The sequence below is a fragment of the Trichosurus vulpecula genome, chromosome 7 (genome assembly GCF_011100635.1).
Source record: "Trichosurus vulpecula isolate mTriVul1 chromosome 7, mTriVul1.pri, whole genome shotgun sequence".
Classification (NCBI taxonomy): Eukaryota; Metazoa; Chordata; class Mammalia; order Diprotodontia; family Phalangeridae; genus Trichosurus; species Trichosurus vulpecula.
In genome coordinates, this window is record NC_050579.1 from 101,561,242 (window position 1) to 101,583,472 (window position 22,231).

Genomic DNA, 22,231 nt, shown 5'->3' on the forward strand with positions numbered 1-22,231 from the left:
TATCTGAATTTAGAAACCCTTGGACTATTACTTTCTCCTTAATTACTTTTTCTTTTTCCCTGCTTTTCTTTTCTTCTACTTAATGAGAATGGTTTGTATTTTCTTCTTTGGGTATTAGCAAATATGTTTCACTTGCCATTTTTTTTCATGAAGGGGGTGTGCCAAAATGATTAGATTCCCATATTAAGTGTAAAGTTAGATTAGATCAGGAGAGAGGGAAATAAGGAGGATAGGAGCAAAAATGTAGCAGCATCCAGACAACTTGGGTTCTGGATTCAGCTCTGTTACTTACTAGCCCTAATCTAGTCATGTCCTCTCTCAGGGACTTGGTTTCCTCATTTGTAAAATGAGCAGATTATACTAGGTGACCTCTGGGGTTATTTCTATCTCTCAGTGCTGTGATCCTAGGATGATGAGAGGTCCTGGGGAGACACTAAAAGAAAAACGAGGGGATAGGGAAAGGGAGATAATATGTCACACCTGTACCTTCCCTTCCCAACCTAGCTTTACAGGTTAGACTAAACTGCCTCTGCCAAACCTAGGAGACTGAAATGATGCAATGAGGTTTTAGCATGCACTTTTCCTGTTTGTAATGTCAGCTTCACCATTTACCTGACTGTGACAGTAACTTTTTCCCAGGTTTTTTTTTTTTTGGAGGTGGGGTGAAGAGGGGAGGACAATCCCTCTGGTTTCCTGCCAGAAACTCTGAAGCCACACCTGCAACCACTTCCTCTAGTCCTTACAAGAATTGATCGTGGGAACCCATGCTCACTGGTGGCATAAGGGTAGGGAGTGTCCCTTCTCTAAAGCTGGCTGGTGCAGTTTCGGGTGGCAGAAAGGTCGTTGGTAGTCACTTGGTATTGTCTATACATGAGTAAATCCTTGTAGGTAGCAGTCTATGGGTTGGCCATGAAACTGGGAATTGCCAGCTCTGAGGTCAAATATCTGTTCTGTCATTGACTTGAGTTTTTATTACAAGCCTTCTGAATTAATCTGTATGTCAGAGAATGATCTGGCTCACAGGGATGACGTATCTATAAATTAATGCTTGTAAAGCATTGGGAGATTTCGTAACAAAAGGCTAGAAATACAAACCATTACTTTTATGATAGCATATGGTCCTGTAAGCAGGCAGATTTTTAAAACTGATTGTTAATAATTCCTACCATGACAGTCAGAGTATGTCATTAAGTGATAAGCCATCTTGACAGATTGGCTCTTTGGGTCGCATTTACCAAATGAGGAAGGCATTAGAGTTCACCCCAACTCTTTAGTATTCCAATTCCAAAAGGGTCTGTAGGTTCTACTTAGACAGTCTCTCGAATCTGTCTCTGCCCCATTCACTCCCCTCCCTTGCCTCTTCCACTGCCAACACCTCCTTTGAGACCCTTCCTACCTCTTGTCTAGACTATTTATAGTTGGCATTTGCTCCCTCTATTCTCTCCCATTCTTCATACTGCTGTCAAAGTAATCTTTCTAATGCACGGGCTTGATCGTGTTACTCCCCTGCTTAAAAGCCTTTGGTACCTCCCCATTGCCTACAGAGTAAAAAATAAACTACTTAACCTGATGTTCAACTCCCTTCATCTGGCTCAAACCTACCCTTCTAGCCTTTTAAAAATTTCTTCATGCATTCCCCTTTGTGCCCCTAGCCAAACGGGACCTATAATCTATTTCCCCATCTCTTCCCGTCCTCCTTTGCCTAGGTGCCTTTGTTCATACCATCTCATATATACCTTTCGACATTCCTCCTCTTCTTCAAAGTCCTCTTTAGATGCTATCCCTAAAATTGTGCAAGATTTGCCTTTCATCTTTTCTCCCAGCTCGCTCCTTTCCTCCTGGAATTTCTCAGGGCCATTGTGGCCTACTTGCTTTGTATTTAATCGTTATCCAAGCTATTGGAATAGGTACTGGACCTGTAATTTTACTGAAGAAAGTTCCTCTACCAGTGTGGGTAAGCCTCTTCTCTGAAGCTCCCGATGCCTTGGAACCCTGAGAGGTTAAGTGATTTGCCCAGGGTTACACAGCCAGTGTGTGTCAGAGGTGGAACGTGACCTCAGGTTCCTGGCCTCTGGGGTAGTTCTCCATCCATTATGTGAAGCTGCCTCACTAACCTGTTCCAGTTATTTGTGTGCATCCCTCTTAGTAGATCATGTGCTAGTACCTAGCACATGATAATTGCTTAGTTGGGCTAGATTAGATTTACTCAATATAGCCCTGGAACTTTGTTTTAACAAATGGCATTTGTAGTTCTGAATGTGTACCATGTAGCACAACAGATTGTATGCATATAACAATGCATTGTCTATTGATAAAGCAATTCAGTTTTTCCTGGGGTACTGATAAGCTCCTTCAGGGCAGGGACTGTCTTTTGCCTTTTTTTTTTGGTAGTATCCCTAGTGCTTAGCATGGTGCCAGGCACATAGTAGGCGCTTAATAAATGTTTATTGATTGATTGATTTCTGAATCTCTTCTTTGTGTTCAACACATTCTACTTCCCATTATACTTATTAACATGTCATAATACTCTCTGATACATTGTGCCTTCGCCTAAGGTTTATTTTGTCATTTTTCATCTTTTTATCCTCCATGCCTTAGGCTCAAACTCTATGTTTAATAAGTATTTATTGAATTTAATTAATCAAATTTAGTAATATTCTCCCAGCAAGAAACACCTTTCCCCTCCCTGCGCCACAATAAGTGTAGGGAGTTTTAAAAAACAAACCATTGCTGCTTTTTGTAATTTCTTGCTACTCTTTTACCACCCCCCTTCCCAGTAGGCTTCTCCATTATAACAAATAAAAACCTAAGTAAAATAGTCACATCTGACACCACATGCAACCTTCTGTCCCAAAGTCCCTTGCTTTCCTACTGAGAGGAAAGAAGCAGTTCATTTGTCTGCCCCTTGGGAGCAAAATCAGTCTGTATTTAGTGAGATCAGCTACCATTTCGTGTTACCGGATAACATATAAAATGCTTTCTTTGTAAATTTACTTTGAGTGAAATATAAATGCTGGCTGTTCTTATTCTCATTTACTTTATTGTAGTCCTTGGGTATATCCTTCTGTTTCTCCTTCCTTCTGTTGTCATGGAATAGATTTTCTTTTACAAGGGACCCAGAAAAAAGAAAAAAAATGGTAGGAAAACCTTAGAAATTGGAATTGGAATTATTGGAAAATTAGTTATTTTGGAGAGATTGTGTTAACTACCCAAGTTTTTTAACCTCTGCTACAGCAGCTCCATTTGTAAGAGTTGACTGCACTTTTCACATTAAAGTTAGGAGTTTCTTGGAAGGAAGACTTCCTACAAATCCCAATTCTTCTATTCCCTGTCTCCTTTTCGCCCACTACTAGGGCACTCTGATTCTGTCTGCTGTAAGTCTCTGTCTAGACTTCAGTGAAATCCATCCTTTAGTCATCCAAAAGCTGTTTGTTCGTTTTACTTATGTACTGTGAAATAATATTCATCTTTGGAGATTGAACCCATTGAGTTCTACAGTGCTGAATAAAGTTGAACTTTAGGCTTTAGGTAAGGCTTACTTCATTTCTCTGAAAAACCTTCAATTTGAATTGAAATCCTCTGTGGCATTCAAAGTCGAGATGGCTGACAGTTAAAAGTTGTGCTTATGTAGAACATGTGTTCAAGCATTTTCAGTCTGGCTGCTTTTAAAGAGAACAATGGTGATTTCTGTAATTTGACAACTGGGATCATTCAGTGTACAAAGTTTTCTGTACCTAAGCTGGGTAAATAATGCTTTACATTCCAGTCCTTCCTTTATTTATTGTCATCAATAACATGCTCTTAAGGGGATTTTTTTTGGCAGCGTATTAATGAATGTTTTGTTGGGACTTTTTCCATCCACGAAGCACTGTAATATCTGATTTAATCTGGACATTGCTTAAAATAACCTGGTATGGTTTAGTTTACCAACGCCCATTACTTGGAAGATATTCTTAGAGACAAGCACAAAGCACAAGAAACTTCTGGTGGCTTTGTTAATACCCTGGCTGCCAGAAGAAACTCAGGATGCCCGTGAGTTTTTGGCCACTGGCTGCCATTTAGATTGTCCTTTGCCTCCGGCCCACTCTTCTTCAAGCATGTACAGAGAATAGAAGAAATGATTAGTTAACTATAATCCCCTTGAGAATTAAGGTGATTTTATTCAGTAGATTCCTAGTGAATGGTGAACAGGAATCATGTGGTAAGCCAGGTCGTACTCCTCTCTCATTTCAATTGCTAGTTTATTTGCCTTGACCCTGACATCACCACTAAATACCCTTCGAGATTAAGTTTTCTTTGACTCTTGAGAATCAATCATCCTTCTTCATGTCTGTCTAGATCCAAATACTAAAGAATGGGCATATAAGCATATATTTTATGAATGTATGTTCTCAGTTCTTATTTGTAAAAATACTTGGTATGTGACCCATTGTTGGGGTCCCAAATCAATATATTGGAACCTATTGGAAGAAAGATGCTGCTACTTTAAGATCTTGAAGTCAGGTGCTTTTTCTATGACCATTTATTTCACTTTTCTCATAGTCAAAGAATGTATATTCTGTGTCATCCCCACCTTCCCCAATTCCCTGATGATTTTATTAAAGAAATGAAAAAACATGTTGAGGACCCTGGTAGTATTTGATACTAGAGTGACTTAAGATAAAAATCTTTTTTTGGAGGGAAGGAAGAAAAAATTCCCATCAAGTAAAAGTTCAAGGTAGAGTTTGCTTGCAGTTAACTTTTTAAAAAAGGTTTTTATTTCTTAGGTTTAACTATTTTAAACTTTTTTCTGTTCTTTCTTTAGGACTGTCCTGTGGCTGAGATGGAGGATAAAGTTGTAAATGTTGTAAGTATACATGCTTATTATTCTTATTCCAAATTTAAAAAATAAATAGAACTAGGAAGACAGAGGGAAGGAGTAAGCATTTATTAAGAGCCTGATATGTGCCAGAAACTATGATAAGCTCCTTAGAGATATCTCAGCAGCCCAAATACTGCCTCAACAGAGGTAACTGGTGGTGCAGTGAATAGAGTACTGGGCCTGGAATTAGGAAAAGCAGAGTTCAAATCTGACCTCACGCACTTACCAGCTGTGTGACCCTGGGCAAGTCATTTAACCTTTTTGCCTCAGTTTCCTCAGTTCTAGGATAGGGATAATAATAGCATCTACTTCATAGAATTGTTTTGAGGATCAAATGAAATAATATTGGTAGACAAGCACTTTGCTCAGTGCCTGGGAAATAGTAGATACTATGTGTGTTTATTTCCTTCGTGTTTCTTTCCTTTCATTTGATAGGTAAGGATCACGTTAATTGAAGTAAGGTAATTAGGAATCACATTAGGATTGAAGTGAAGTATAAATGGGGTTTAAGAAAAGCAAAATAGGGTCAGCTAGGTGACACAGTAGATAGAACAATGGCCCTGGAGTCAGGAGGACCTGAGTTCAAATCCAGTGTCAGGCACTTGACACTTAGTATCTGTGTGACCCTCGGCAAGTCACTTAACCCCAGTTGACTCGTGGTGGGGGGAGGGAGAGACAGAGAGAGAAGCAAAATAACAGCGGTAACCAAAAAAACCCCAAACCTACAGCCAATATAATTTTGAATAGTGAGGTGTAGCATTTTCACTATTTTATGACTATCTCACCTAGATGTAGTAATTCTGAGTAGCTGTCTTTTAACGGCAATGAAACATTGAATCAATGAATTTGGTCTAATGTACTCTTTTAGTTTTAGGGGAAAATATGTTGGCAGAAATCTTGTGACCAAGGAAAAGTACCATAAAAACTTTTTTTTTGAACATTTAGTAACTATTCATCATCACTTCCTCCTTTTGACATAAGCCAGGCCAGGCTCTTTGATAAGGCCTTCCTTCTGCTGATGAAGAATTTAGCAGGGCTGTTGCTATAAATATATTTTTCATAAATAGGGAGGCTAAACAAATAGGAAGAATTTTTAAAGTTCTCTCTCTTCTCCTTCTTAAAAGAAAAATTAATCTTTGGAACACCTTCATCCTGCAAGGTGTGTGTTTAGTAATGTGAGTGTTATATTAATGATGCGATGAGAGGCAGCCTGATGCTTTGGCTGGAGGGCTGGCCTTGGAGGGAGGAGGATCTGCAATTAAATCCTGCCTCTAATTATTTTGGGCTGTGTGACCACATCAAGTCATTTAACCCTCTGTGCTCCCAGATAAGTTATGGAGACTGTAGTTGCCAATCTGCATCATTAGAGAGAGTTTTCAAACTGGGAGTTTTCCACAAGAATGAATAACAAGTCCAAACCTAAAAATAATGTTAATAGAGCTGAAGCTTACTTAATTAAGAAAACCCAACAACCTTAATATATTACTTTTATGAGGAGCCCATTTGGTTTGGTAACTTTTAAGGGGTTCAGTATGCTATCAAAGTAGAAATTATAAACATCTGGTGAGAATGAGGTGGGGAAGGAGACATTAACAAAATCCCCAAAACTTTGCTAATGTGTTTGGTCATTCCCAATGGCTAGTGCTTAGAGAATGGAAAACCTCTACCCAGGAGAATTTCTATTGATGATTTATTGAGCCTCTCCCCAGTGGAAGATAAGACACATTCATGCCCTTTAATGGCAGCAAAATGGGTTAATAAAGAGACTTCTGTAAACTGTTAGATAAGTCATTCCTCAGTCCAGCTCCTTCCCCAGGCACGCTGTATCATTACTGAGATATGAAGTTACTTCTTTTTTAAGGAGTAAAGCACAATAAGACACTTGCCAGGCATTATCGCCTAAATGTCAGCTAAAACTGAAGATTATAATTGGATCATGTGTTTGTTTGTAAGTAGGCTTTAGAAATTAATTTATTAATTCAGCCATTCTTGACTCATTTCTTTCCCCTGTAATTTTAGTCCAAGGTCCTGAATAGCATTTGTGATAAGACCATTAGATCAACTACTGATCCAGTTATGAGCCAGTGTGCATGCCTGGAGGAAGTTCATTTACCCAATGTTAAACCTGGAGAAGGCCTGGTAAGTATTCCAGTATTGTTTCTAAGTAAAATGTCATCTTGTTTGGCAGATAATAATTATGTTAATGATTGTTCAACTTAACCACAGTTTTCAAAATGAACCTACATTATATTCACTCACACTCCTTTTTCACATATATGTCTCTGAACTTGAACTATACTGAGGTTTATTTTGCATCTGTTAATTGTAGAATGAAAAATGGACTTGAATGAAATTGGCACATCAAGGACAGGAGTGCTTTCTTTATCAGTTGTGTTGGGGGGGATTTATAGCAATATCTGTCACTCTGATGAGAAAATTACATAAACAAAAGATGAACTTTTGGGGCAGGAAAAAAAATAGGAGCTCAGTTGATCAGGGCCCAAGAGGTGCAGAGGAGGTCTTGACTGGAGTAGCATAGGAGAAAGGAGCTAAAGAAAAGGTTCAACCTGCGCAAAGACTTGAGAAAGGTTCCATTTATTATTTCAGGAGTTTCTTAAAAGGAGTTACAGACGGTGAAGGTACATCAATAGAATCTGCCAGATCCCTGCTAGAGGACAGGGTCCATGATTAGTTAAATGTTGAGGACACAGTTGGCAATTGATATAGGAGAGATAGTGGAGATCAAGTCTTAGTTTTTAAAGGAGACAAGACAACAACTAATTACTTTCAGAGCAAGTAGAAATGAATGCCTCATTCATTAAGAACATTAGGGATATAGTGATTCAGAGCAAAAGGTGGTCAGTCAGTCAACAAATAATCAGGTGAATTTAATGGGGGAGGCTTCCTGGAGGGAGATGGTTTTGAAAATCAGGTTTTGAAGTCAGTGAGAGACCTGCACTGTCAGAGTATTGGAGGTCTCGACGTGTGAAGAGAATTATATATGCAAAAGGCACAAAGAACCCAAGTCTGAACATGTGCTTCTCTGTGTGTAGGGAAAGTGATCTGTATAGAAAAAAATATCATTGATGAGCTTTGTAGAAAAGTAGAGGGAAAGGCAGCCTTTAAGGACATAGTGAGGCATTTAGTATTTGCTATGATAGGTAATCTAGAGAGTCCTTGTAGGTTTCTTAGCAGGGGAGTGACAAGGTGATTGAAATCTTTTTCTGAGGGTGATTCAGTGTAGGCTGGATTGGGGAAGGGTGAGATAGGGACTGAGCGGGGGAATTGGAGGCTTTCTGTGGAGTTAAACATGGTTTCAAAGGAAAGATAGACAAGAATCTAGTGCTATATGCTTCTAAAAAATCTTCTTTGTCTAGTTGGGTTGGTGTCTGAACTCTCCAAAGAACCTGGTAGACCTCAAAGAATGGTGTGACAATGCTTTTTGTAGAGGGATATCTATTTATTATATTCTGCTTGATGGTGGTGGTCTCCATAGCACTCAACTATTGCTGTTTACTAACCAGCCTTGTGCTCCAAGGAACAGAAAAGAAAGCCTCTTAAAAACCTTCCTTAAGTTTTCCATGAATTTAGAAAAATGAGATTGTCATGCATGAGTTGACCTACTTATTAGGTACAGAAGAAACAGTACAACTTGAATTTACCAAAACAAAGATTGAAGAGAAAGGAGGTAGCTTTGAGTCTAGGTTATATATCTTATTAGTGAAAAGGATCATTTGTTGTTTTTAATTAACCTCAGGCAAGAAAAATGAATGAGCTTGATACCTTATGAATCCTTATCAGACATCTCTAATTCCGTATTGATTAGATCTAGGTTAATTCATGCATTCCTTAGAACTGGTTTTATTCACTTGTTCCATATTTCCATGTGAAGTTTGACTGTCACAGGTATACGTGGGATATGTTTTTGTTTTTGGTCTAGACGAGGAATTTCATCATTGGAGTGATATGATAGTGAGGCGCTTCCCTGATGGTGCATGTTTGTTGTTGTTAAGTCTTTTGTTGTATCTGACTCTTTGTGACCCCATTTGGGATTTTCTTGGCAAAGATACTGGAGTGGTTTTGCCATTTCCTTCTCCAGCTCATTTTACAGATGAGGAAACTGAGGCAAATAGGCATAAGTGACTTGCCCAGGGGCACACAGCTAGCAAGTTTCTAAGGCTAGGTTTGAACTCAGGAAGATGAGTCTTCCTGACTCTTGGACCAGCACTCCATCCACTGTGCTACCTAGCTGCTCCAATCTATATAGGCTAGATCTCTATCTACTGAGCCACATGCCTCAAAAAAAGCATTTGAGAGTAATTACAGATGTGATGGACAGAATCTTCTTGTTATCTTCTGGAAGACCCGAAATGTCATTTCTTACACTTAATACATAGCCTTCCCACCCCGAGTTTAGGAGAGTACAAATTTTAAGCTCCCAAATCTTTTCATATTTGTTTAGAAACAAAACCATAATAATAAAAGAAACTACATGAACATTCCCCCATCTTCCAAATATAAAACTTGCCTTCTGGGCGAATGTCTGCCTTTCTTTTCATAAAGCGTAGGAGTTCAGTTAAAGTATTTTATGTATCAGATTGTAGGATGTTTCTTAGATAATATCGAATTCCTCACTTAGCTTGTCTGCCGATCTTCTTACTCTGAATACTTTGACCCACTTGGTCTATGGTAAACTTGGGGAAAGGCTAATGTTCGCCCCACTATAATGAGACGCTGCCCCCAGAGTCTGGGAGGTACCAGTGATGTTAGCTGTTTCTGGGGGATCCATACTGCAGCTTTCCCACTGAAAAGCTTCTGAGATATACCTCTGGCCTTGCTGTTAAATCCTGGTGTGCATTAATAATATCTCTTTGAAAAAAGCAGCCTATACTAAATTCAGTGCTGAGGCCAAATTTAATATCCTTTAAAAAATAAGCTCAGCTGAGCTCAAGATTTATTTGCTTTAAAAATAGCCCTTAAAGCCTGAATATCAAGGGTATGAAAGAAAGAACACAGTTGTTTTGTTTCTAGGCAAAGAAGTAGTCAGGGAAGAACTGAGATTGTTCGTTGGATACTTGAATTATCTATGGCCTGGCTTTCTTAGAAGAGCTGGCTCTAGGTATTCATCTGATAAGTCTCCAGGGATGTGACAATCCTGCATTCCTAGTACATAAGTGGTAAATCAAAGAGAAGATTGCTTTCTGGTTGTTTCCTTAGTCTTTCCATATGTTTGAGGTTTCTGTTCTTCCTCAGGTTTCTTTGGCTGGAGCCAGAGGCTTTCACATTTGTTTTACTGGTCCTAAATATAGCTGTTGTTCTAAAGGAACTGTGTTAATATGTTTTTCTAAGGTTAAGTCCAACCTAGTATTGGAGCATGGAGTTGGTTAATACATTTGTTTATGGATTACCCTAGGGCATGTACATCAAATCGACGTATGATGGACTACATGTGATTACTGGGACAACAGAAAATGTAAGTGCATGTTACTTAAATTTCAGAAGTATTTTTAAAAGAAATGTCAAAAATCTAACATGTTTATTTTGATTATTATATTTTAAAATGGAGCATTTATTCTTTCTTTCTCCTACCTTCTCCCCCCACTCAAAACAAAACTGTTCTAACAAACATGCATAATCAAGCAAAACAAATTCCTTTATTGGCCGTGTCTGAAACTGTAAGTCTTTTCCTGGATCTCGAGTCCATCACCTCTCTGTCAGAAGGTTATCCTGTAATTTCAGTAGGTACCCTTTGCTATTGAGGGCTGAATACCATTTGCAAGAACAGACATTTTTATTGTTGGTTTCTGCTAGTAAAACTCAGCTTCAAGGCATGTTTTTTTTTCTTCTATGTGATCTGTATTTACTTTTCACCGTTTTGTACTCTGCCCATTTTTCATTCGCATGCCAAATAGCATCATTTTTACCTCTGTGAGTAGTGATTTTTACACGAACAAGGATTGGTGAGCACAGTTGTTTTGCAGAAATTTTTACTTAAAAGCTTGTCACCATATTAGTAGATTGCTATATTGGATCAACTACCTGGACTTGAAAATACCTTCCACTTACAGAGCTGGATTTTGTAATGATATTCTTAAGTTAAATTTGGCATATATTCATTAAGTGACTTGCTAGATGCCAAGCATTATGCCAGATGCTGGAGATACAGAGACAAAACAACTTTTGCCTTCATGGATCTTTCATTTTACTGAGTAAAATGATATTACACAGTTATAACACAAGGATTTGAATGAATGGGGCAGAGGAGAGATTGGAATATCAAACAAAAGAGTATCCTAGGAATATTTGAGGGGTAGCATAGGGGATCTGGAAAGACTTCATCTTCTTCTCCCCCCCCCCAATGGCACCTGAACTTGGAGTCTTGAAGGAAGACAAGAAATCTGAAAAGCGGAAGGGAGCATATTCTAGGTATGGAGTGGGAGGTCCTTCACAATTCCTTAGATGTGGGAGAGTTTGCATATAGATGCCAAGGAATAGCTAGTAGCCCTGTTTGGCATGAATGTAGAGTGTGTGGATGGTATTCATGGAAAATAAAGTTGGAAAAGTAGTCTGGAGTCAAATTGTAGGGAACCTAAAATATTCCAGGCTAGGTTGTTATTTTCTACTCAAAGACATTAGAAAACTTACTCACTCAGTAGTGGGTGATTGGCATGTCCATACCTGTGCTTTGAGGAGGATTATTTTGGTAGCTGGTATCAGTGGATAGGAGAGGGAGAAATGAGAGATGAGAAGGTGGTATAGAAGGTTATTAGCATTAGGTTTATTTATCAACTAGTGCTGAAGTTCTAAACTAGGCTGTGAAAGGGGAGAAGAAAAAAAAGATGTGAGAGATCTTGTAGAAATAGACTTCATCAAACATGACAACTGATTATATTTGGGAGAGGCAAGGGAGGCGTCTAGGAAGATTCCAAAGTTAGGAACCTGTGTGACTGGAAGGATGCTGATGCCTTCAACATTAAATGAATGAATGAATGAATAAATAGGGAAATTTGGAGGATAGGTAGATTTGGGGTAGGAGAGGAAGGTAATGAGTTCTATTTTGGTCATGTTGAGTTTGAGATGTTTATAGGATACTCAGGTATCTGCGGGTGCACAGTAATCACTTAGCGATTCAGTACCAGACTGTGGGAGAGATATTAGAGCTGGATATCTAGATTTGGGTCATTTGCATAGAGACGATAATCAGACTAGTTGGAACTAATGAGATGACTAAACTAGAGCATCTATATAGAGAAGTTCTGGATTAGAGACTGGTGATAGTGATAGGGTCTCACCCACAGGGGTCAGAATATAGGAAATGATAGAGCAAAGGAGACTGAAGAAGAGCTGTCACTTGGATAGGAGGGAGAAAGTAGTATCACAGAAACCAGAGGAGAAGGAAATTATGCAGAAAGAGTGTGAGTGGGAGGGATGTTTAATAAGAGAAGGTATATCCTCGATGACACAGTGGAACGGGAGATCATAGGAATCTAGGGAGGAGAGTTCAGGGAAAAAGGAATTTTTCACTGAGCATATGGTGACACTGAATAACAATATTGATATTTATCTAGTGCTTTCAAGTTTTTTAAGGGTTTTATAGATGTTATTTCATTTGAGCTTCCACAACTCTCTGGGATAGATATTTTGGGATGTCAACTCCATTTTTCAGATGAGGAATTCTCAGTGAAGTTAAGTGATTTGCCCTAGTAGGTGTCAGAAGTAGGATATGAACTCTGGTCTGTTGTAACTGGAAGTAGATTTGCTAGCTAAAGGACCAAGGGAAGGATCAGTTAATCCAAGTAGAGCATAGTAGAAGTGAATGGTAATGGAAGCCAAGATGATCTAAAGAAAGCCATTAATCCTGTGTAGCCATTTCACTGTTCCATTTCTTTCCTTTAAGGACCTACTTTGTAACAAGTATTGTGCTAAGCTCTGGAAGTAGAAAATTAAAAAACGAAGCAGTTCCTGCCCTCAAGGAGCTTATGTGTTATCAAAGGGAGACAACATGTATACATAGTAGCATATACCAAATGAATAAATTAGTGAGTAGGGATAGTGATACAAAAAAAAGAAAAGAAAGAAAAAAAATCAATGAAATACCTAAAAAATACATAGAACACAGAAAGACATTCAAATAGGAAAACGGACACCACACTGATACCACTGTGTTAAATTTAGTATATACTTAAAAAAGTAAGCTTTTCACAACTTGGAGGGAAAAAGTGGAATAGTAAGAGGAAACCTGACCTAACCAGTGGAAAAAGCCGGGCATTCACCATTTAAGTGCTTTTGAATGCTACCTCTCTTATCAACCACTTGCGTGATTAGGGCAGATTACTCGGTGTCTCTGGCCTCGGTTTCCTCATCTGTAAAATGGGAGGGTTGGGCCATATCTTCTCTAAGGGCCCTTTCCACTCCAAACTTTATAATTCTTGTACTTCCTGACTGTAGTAAGAATTGTTGTGAGGAAAATGCTTTGTAAGCCTTAAAGTGAATCTCTTCAATTATTATTTTAAAAATGTTTGTTTATATCATTCATCTCATTGCAGCTAGGTGACATAATGGATAGAGCATTGGGCCTCAGTTCAGGAAGTCATGAGTTCAAATTTGGCCTTGCCACTGTGTGGCAAGTCATTTAACCTCTGCCTCAGTTTCCTCAACCTGTAAAGTGGGGATAATAATAAATAATAATGCCTGCCTTCCAGGGTTGTAAGGATAAAATGAAATGATATTTATAAAGCATTTTTCAACCCTTAAGGAACTATATAAAGGCTATTATCATTATTATTATTTTCAAATATATGCCTCAGTTGTAACAGAATAAAAAAGAGAGGGGAAAAACAGTTCAACAAAACTAAATGAATGAATGAATTAAAAAGCATTCACTAAGTACTTACTATACAAAACACTGGGCTAAGAAGTTCTGGTTATAAATGGAAAAGCCAGATAGTGCTTGCTTTCAAGGAGCTTGCCACCCCTTCTGAAAAGAGGGCGGTAGCACGTAGGAGGTATCACCAACACATCTAGCTTCTAGACAGCATCTACAGCCAGGAAGTACAAGAATCATAAAGTTTGGAGCGGAAAGGGCCCTTAGAGAAGATCTGGCCCTACCCTCTTGTTTTACAGACGAGGAAACTGAGGCCAGAGACACCAAGTAATCTGCCCTAATCACACAAGTAGTTAATAAGAGAGGCAGCATTTAAAAGCGCTTAAAGGGTAGCTTCATCTAACAATACATGTAGTGTTTCATACCTATAGTCCCCCACCCCTGCAAAGAAGGAAAAGGAGTACAATTCTGTCCTCTTTCCTTTGGGGCTACATTTGATTAATTATACACCTTTGAGTTTCATTTTGTTGTCGCTCTTCCCATTTCATCATTGTAATTCTTGTGTTTATTTTTCCCCTTTGGTTCTGCTTATTTTATTTTATCTCTCATAAATCTTTGGGCTTTGCTATTATGATGTGAGGTTATATTATAAGGCATATTTCACCATGCTGTTATATGAAGATTTAATTTCAACAAATCTCTTTTAACAAGAAAATAGCAATATGATTTAAGATAGCGATTTTCTAGAATCTAGTGAACACAAGCTTTAGAAGGTGTATAAGATGGTGTCTTTCACCTTTCCTCAACTAAATACCAACCTAAGATTTGCTGGTCTTTATATCAAATCTTGCTATATTGGTTTTATTTGGATTAGTGTTGGCCATCCCCATGCAAATCACATCTCCTGTCACCATTGGAGTGACACCTCAAAGGATGTACTTCGCACAAAGGTGTTGAAATGGTTCTTGAACCCATCCCCTAGAAACTGGCACATATTCCAGATGACCCAGGTCTTTTGTTCCTATTGACTCCGTCCTCTATAGCACCTAGTGAGTAGAGTGAGAATCACACAGGCTCTCAATTGGTTTTGATCAGTTGAACAGAAAGAGGATTCTTCTATTCTGTTTTTCCCAGAGTTGGAATTTTTCATCTATCAGTTCTGTAACTGATCATATTGGATTACTTGAACAGAACTGTTTAGTCCCAGATCTCTATCAGGCCTACTTGGCAGCAGTTTCTATCTCTGATAAACATGTGGAACATTATAACCTTACTACCGAGAGGCCCAGAGTCATCTTTTTATTGTGTGTGGTTTAAAGGATAAAATATGAGACTCTAAACAAAGCTCCCTTTGAGTCTGAATGAATTTCCAGTGGAAAAATCCCATTCCCCTAAAACTGCTTTCTGAATCCTAAGAGAGTGAACGTGGCATAATGGATAAAGAGCTGGACTCAGTTTCTTAAGCAAGTCACTTATCCTATCTGACCCTCGTTCTCCCCATCTATAGATTGAGAGGGTAGACGCCAGCCTCTCAAATCTATTCTGCACCCTAAGCTGTGTTCTTATGAATTTCCCTTCACATTTAAAAAAACAAACAAACAGGGAGACTGCGGATTTGCTTGAAATGTTCCAGATTTGGCTTGGAAATACAGATCCAAGGATGGGGAAATACAGGAGAGTAAAGATAAGTAGACAGATTTCAAAAAATGCCTCTGGAGAAAAGAGGCTTTCCAAGGGCTTATGTCCTGTTGAGTAATGCACTTGGTAGGAGGTTCCTTGTTGGCTGGCATTGCTGGGCCCTGCATGTATTACTAGTCTTTCAGGTGAGCCATGCCTGGTTGTCATAGTATCGGGGTGAATGTTTTCAAAAATAGCTGTCACTGTCATGCATACCTTAATATTGGACCTAAACACATCAGTGAAGATTTCTACTCTTCAATGTCATTGCTACTTGTTGGGTGCCACACCTTTTGGGTGAGAGAGAAGCCTATGTCTGGGATATTAATCCATAAATATTTATTAAGCACCTATGGGCTACTCAATGGAGATAAAAAGATGAACACAGAACATCCTCTGCTCTCAAGCAGCTTGCATTCTAGCAAGGGAGAAACATGTACTCATCTAAAATATACGATACGTACAAAATAAATCCCAGTTAAGTCACTTAACCATGTTTACCTCAGTTTCCTCATCTGTAAAATGAGCTGGAGAAGGAAATGGCAAACCACTCTGGTATCTTTGCCAAGAAAACTCTTAATGGGGTCAGAGAGTCAGACACAACTTAAAAAATGGCTGAACAACAAACAAAAGCAATCAGTAAAATGACTTTAGTACACCTAGGTGGTGCAGTGGATAGAGTTCTGAGTCTGGAGTCAGGAAGACCTGAGTTCAGATCAGGCATTAGACGCTAGCTGTGGGACCCTGGGCAAATTACTTAACTCTCTTTGCCTCAGTTTCTTTTTTGGTAATAAGAAATTGCCAGTGCTCTTTTCAAATTCTTAGTTTATCGGGCCGGAGCCAAGATGGCGGCCGGAAAGTGGGGACCCGTGTGAGCTCCCTGCTGAGTCCCTCCAAAAACCTATGAAAAATGGCTCTGAGCCAATTCTAGAACTGCAGAACCCACAAAACAGCAGAGGGAAGCAGGGCTCCAGCCCAGGACAGCCTGGATGGTCTCTGGATGAGGTCTATCCCACACGGAGCTGGGAGCTGGGAACGGAGTGGAGCAGAGCCCAGCCTGAGAGGCGTGGACCAACCAGACCAGGAGCCAGGCGCAGCGGGCCTTAGCACCCTGAATCAGTGAGCTGCGGTGGTTACCAGACTTCTCAACCCACAAACACCAAAGACAGCGGAGAAGGTCAGTGGGAAAAGCTGCGGGAGTGGAAGGAGTTCGTGGTTCAGCTTCTAGCCCCGGGGGCAGCTACAGCTGCTGCTGCTTCTGGCCCCAGGCCCACCTGGTGGGAGGAATTAAGTGGTGGATCAGAGCAGGAGTGCACAGCCTGCTGAAGATCTAAGCCCAGTCCGGGTTGGGGGTTCTTGGGGAAGGAGGAGTGCTGGTGTGACAGAGCTGGCACCTCCCCCCCAAACGTGGAACATAGAACTCGCTAGTCTACAAGCAGTCACACCCCACTAAAAAACTCAAGGGTCAAGTTAGTTGGTTGGGAATATGGCCAGGCAGCGAAAACACACCCAGATTCAGTCTCAGACTTTGGATTCTTTCTTTGGTGACAAAGAAGACCAAAACATACAGCCAGAAGAAGTTAACAAAGTCAAAGAGCCTACAACAGAAACCTCCAAGAAAAACATGAACTGGTCCCAGGCCATGGAAGAGCTCGAAAAGGATTTGGAAAAGCAAGTTAGAGAAGTAGAGGAAAAATTGGGAAGAGAAATGAGAAGGATGCGAGAAAACCATGAAAAACAAGTCAATGACTTGCTAAAGGAGACCCAAAAAAAATACTGGAAAATACAACACCTTAAAAAATAAACTAACTCAAATGGCAAAAGAGCTCCAAAAAGCCAATGAAGAGAAAAATGCCTTGAAAGGCAGAATTAGCCAAATGGAAAAGGAGGTCCAAAAGACCACTGAAGAAAATACTACTTTAAAAATTAGATTGGAGCAAGTGGAAGCTAGTGACTTTATGAGAAATCAAGATATTATAAAACAGAACCAAAGGAATGAAAAAGTGGAAGACAATGTGAACCATCTCATTGGAAAAACCACTGACCTGGAAGATAGATCCAGGAGAGGTAATTTAAAAATTATTGGACTACCTGAAAGCCATGATCAAAAAAAGAGCCTAGATATCATCTTTCAAGAAATTATCATGGAGAACTGCCCTGATATTCTAAAGCCACAGGGCAAAATAGAAATTGAAAGAATCCATCGATTGCCTCCTCAAATAGATCCCAAAAAGAAATCTCCTAGGAATATTGTTGCCAAATTCCAGAGCTCCCAGATCAAGGAGAAAATACTGCAAGCAGCCAGAAAGAAACAGTTTGAGTATTGTGGAAACCCAATCAGAATAATCCAAGATCTGGCAGCTTCTACATTAAGAGATCAAAGGGCTTGGAATACGATATTCTGGAGGTCAATGGAGCTAGGATTAAAACCTAGAATCACCTACCCAGCAAAACTGAGTATCATGCTCCAAGGCAAAATATGGATTTTCAATAAAATAGAAGACTTTCAAGCTTTCTCAGTGAAAAGACCAGAACTGAATAGAAAATTTGACTTTCAAACACAAGAATCAAGAGAAGCATGAAAAGGTAATCAAGAAACAGAAATTGCAAGGGACTTACTAAAATTGAACTGTTGTGTTTACATTCCTACATGGAAAGATGACAAGTATGATTCATGAGACCTCAGTATTAGGGTAGTTGAAGGGAATATGCATATATATATGTGTATGTATATATATATAAGTGAATGGGTATGTATGTATATATCTGTCGGCGGCCGGACGGGTGTGCCCCACAATAGCACCCCGTTCTCCCCGACTACCGCCTCACACTCACCCTGCCCACGGGTCTTCGGACGTCTCCGGTTCCTCCCCCCGGGGGACGCGAGAGGAGAATCACCAGGCAGCTACCGGAAGCGACAAGCAGCTTTATTGCAATGGCGTACCAGAAATCTTACAAAAGTCCCACTGACCCTCTCTGGGGTGCTCCTTATATTGGGTGTTTCGGGTTAGCTCCTCCCCAGTTCCTCCCCGAAGGTGGAGCCCTTCCAGTTGGAGCCGCCCCGGTACTGACGTGACAGAAGCCACACAGGCACTGCTGCGTCAGCAGGTCCAGACTCCCTGGCGTCTCACTACCCTTTCAGGAGGCCCAGGTCCAGAGCGCCCCTAACAACTCCCCCTTTTTGTTTAATGACATCGGCTTTCACAGCCTCTAAGGAGCGGCGCAAAACCCTAATCATACAGGAAATCAAGCAGGGCAGGCACAAACAGATGAGAAAGGCTAGTATGAGAACAAGCCCCCCAATGGAGGCCCATTGGAGCAACTGGTGGACACTGAGAGTGTCCCACCAGGCCTTAGCGTTGTTATAGTTCTCTTCCCAGTCGCCATTGAATTGTATAGTGGCATTCTGTATGGCCGCAATGACCTCATCTAACATGTGCAGTTCAGTGGTGAAAGTAGTGGCAGTGCTAGAAGTCTTTCTAATTGTGCATACTGGGAAACATGGTAGGGAATAGGGGTTACACAGACAGGATGGGCTGCAGGTCACCAACTGGAACATCGGGAGATTTGGGGTAAGGGCCCAATGCGTGGGAGTCACTGCCAGGGGTGGCAAGACGGCAGGAGCAGCTGTGGATGGGGTCGCCAACTGGATCATGGCAAGCAGGCAGCTAAGGGCGTTGTTCAAGGCAGCCCTCTTTCTCTGGACGGTCCTGTTCTTCCCTGGGCGTCTACGGGGGCGCAACCTCACGGACCCGGCGGAGGGGCACCCAGATTTGTTCTCCCGTGGCGTCATCTGTAGAGACACAAAGATACCCTCTCCCTCTGATTACAACCCTTCCCGGCCTGTGCCACACCCCTTTCTCGTCTTTCCACCAGACCGTGCTGCCCTGAAGGCACGCAGTTGGTGGTGTTTCCTTCTGGCCTGGTTTCTGTTTTTCACACCGGTCCCCAGCATAGTACTTTAATGCGGGCGTGAGGCCATCGTCACGAATTTGTAAAAAATTGGCATTAAAAGTAGCAGTAAAGGTATCTGTAGCAAGCTGCGCATGGGTCAGTCTACCCACTACTCCCCCTTTTTGTTTTATGACAATAGGACTCACATACATAAGGGATTTAATTAAACATCTTTCATTCTCTACGTGAAACTTGTCCCGGTGTAAAGGCTAAATATTAGAATCCTTTCTATCTATTGTACATTCAGTTCCTCAGCAAGTCAAGTTCATTGTTTAGGACCTACATAACTCAAACAAGTTCTTTTTCTGGGCTGATGACCTTGCCCGTGCAGAGAGTGCAGAGAGTTTCCAAGGGCCTTGGGAATGTTACAAAATAAGGAGAAGCAACATGGTCTCTAGGAAGGGGTTACATAGAGAACTCTGTGTGCTATCTGTTGCTGTGCCCCTGAGCAAACTTATTCAAGGTCGAGTCTTACCAAAAATTATGCAAAGGAGTGCACAAAACTTTCCTTCATAAAAAATCTCTCTTTCTCAGACAGCTTATAATTTATCCTGATATTATTAATTACCACCTTCTCCACATAATTAAAAAAAAAGGAAAACTAAACTCACCATAGTAAATACTATCTCTAAGCAACAACATCAATAGCTTAATTAATGATCTCACAAATTTCCCAAATGATAGCAAAACAATTAAAGACAAAATTTGGTAATTTAAGATTTCTCAAATTACAATTCGGAACCGAATAACAGTTAGATTATAAAAGAAATTGCGTTTCTAACAACACAGATGATATAGCTGAAAAATTTGAGACGTATAACAAAATATCAAAAAAACCATAATTACCATCCATTAAAACTTGAAAACCAAGACCAATTAATTTCCATTTTGGTGGCTTTACCGCAGTCAGATAGGACCCCAAATTGCTTAATACAGAGAATCATTCATTTCATTACCAAAACTTCACATTGAAGAAAATCCACATAAAGTTAATGTAAAGCAATTATTTTTAACTTAAAACAGGTTACATGTAAATAGCATGTATCTTATATCAAGTAGTGTGCCAAGCACGTTTACAATCATGCGATCTTTGTAATATCCCTGGGAATGGATTCCACCACCATTCCCTTATTGAACAGTAAACTACAGTAAACAGAATTTTCTCAGGGTTATACAGTTAATAAATTTCTCAATGCCAAATAACAATGTGCACCTTTTAAATTATTCAAATATGAATTTCTAAGTTCCATTCACATTTTTCTTGGGAAAGTTTTACAAATAGTTTGCAATCACATATTATAATTAGCTCGGTTTAAAATGTGCTGGGCCAGTATTCTGGGTAAAAAGGAGACCTAAGAAATTTGAATCATTGCGAAGAAGGTATAGACGGTTTCCCTTCCAGGCAGAGGGGGTTGATAATTAATGGAACAGCAATCATAATAACTCATAATAAGCAACATCTTTACTCTAATCAATATTCGTATAAAATTTAATAGAACCCACCCACAAATGGTTTTTAACACTAAAACAGTAATCCCAAATAACCTAGTTAACAATCTTACAAGTTTCCTAAGTGCTGGCAGAAGTGTTTTAGCTGTGATCTTAACAAGGTAGGGTTAGCAAGGCTGAGAAAGTAACTTAACCAGTTTTACACAATTGTTTTCATTTTGTAGTTTCACCAAAATTCAAATTAAAGATCACTTTGTCTAATCTCATATCTGGTCACTTAAATTTTACAATGTAGGAGAATTTTACTACAATTCAGAAGTACAATAAAAGTACAAACAGAAAAATTTCAGATGACATTAACTGCATTCCCAAATCATTACATACATTAGGCTTACCAAGCATAGAGGCTTTTCTTCTCCTCATAGTTGCAGAGCCTGGCTGTGGACTGAAAGGGGGAAAGGTGCTGGGAAGCTGCAGAGTCCAGCACCTGAATTAAAGGTCTAAGGAATCATTGAGGGGTCCCTGAGAGATCTTTACCTTCTTATAGGGGTTGTCAGGTTTGGAAGACTAGGAGCAAAAATCGTAAGTTCTGGTGGTGTGGGAGCAAGGACTTGGGGGACAGGGAGGAGAGGTTCCTCTGTTTACCTATTGCCTAGAAGTGTGGGCTTCAGGGGTCCAGGGCTATAGTCAGCGGGGTACGAGAGGGCAACAAAGTAGCAAAGTCAAGAACAGGGAATAGAGCCTTTGTTGCCACATGTATTTTAATTTCTACAGTTTCTATGTATTATGATTAATTTATTTGAGGACTTTTAGGGGAAAGGCACATCAGAATAAAAGGGCCTAAATAAGAAAAAGCAGCTTGTACACAGGGCAATTATTTTGAAAAGAAGCCAACTCTCTATTGTATATTTGCAAATCACTTTCTAAACTTTCCAAGTAGCAAACGTAGGAAAATCACAGCGAGCTAGAAATGTTTTCACCCAGGCGGACTGGGTTATATCTATGGAGATAATTCCTATCTGAAGAAGTATTTTTGTTTCTCAGGACTACAGTAACAGTCTTTTGGGTACACTATGTTCAGATTGGCTTTCACGTTTAGCTTTCATTTCTCTGTTTTGGAAGCTTTAAACCACTTGTTTCAAATTCAAACAGGAATGAGGGTCACTAAATTGCACATAAGGATCTCTGTAGTTGTATATTGAAAACTACTTATTAACTCTATAGATTTAATACCGTTATGTCATTAAATATTTTCCAACTTTTCTATCTATACTAGTCTCATGGTGATTCTCATTCACCACACAGGAATTAAAACATCTTTGTATATACTTCTGACATAGAGCTGGAATTCTTAACCCCCCAAGGAGTCTACGGATCGGAGGGGGATACAGAATATCTTTTGTCATATAAACTGATTTTTCTTCACATTCATACGTGTATTATTATGTTGAAAAGGGTTTCATATA

At 39.8% G+C, this 22,231-nt stretch overlaps 2 protein-coding genes across 2 annotated transcripts in view; one reads left to right on the forward strand and one right to left on the reverse strand.

Moving 5' to 3' along the window:
• Window positions 1-22,231, forward strand: part of CNKSR3 (CNKSR family member 3) — a 113,954-nt gene that overhangs the window by 76,708 nt on the left and 15,015 nt on the right. Inside the window, exons 5-7 of the mRNA XM_036766660.1 lie at window positions 4,805-4,846; window positions 6,881-7,000; window positions 10,275-10,334. Of these exons, the coding sequence (XP_036622555.1) occupies window positions 4,805-4,846; window positions 6,881-7,000; window positions 10,275-10,334 (222 nt within the window). The remainder of the gene's footprint in view (window positions 1-4,804; window positions 4,847-6,880; window positions 7,001-10,274; window positions 10,335-22,231) is intronic.
• Window positions 18,478-21,200, reverse strand: LOC118856377. Its single transcript, XM_036766665.1, has 2 exons — window positions 21,161-21,200; window positions 18,478-19,155 (listed from the first exon to the last, which is right to left on the reverse strand). The coding sequence occupies exon 2, from the start codon at window positions 19,153-19,155 to the stop codon at window positions 18,493-18,495; it is 663 nt and encodes a 220-aa protein (XP_036622560.1). The 5' UTR covers window positions 21,161-21,200; the 3' UTR covers window positions 18,478-18,492.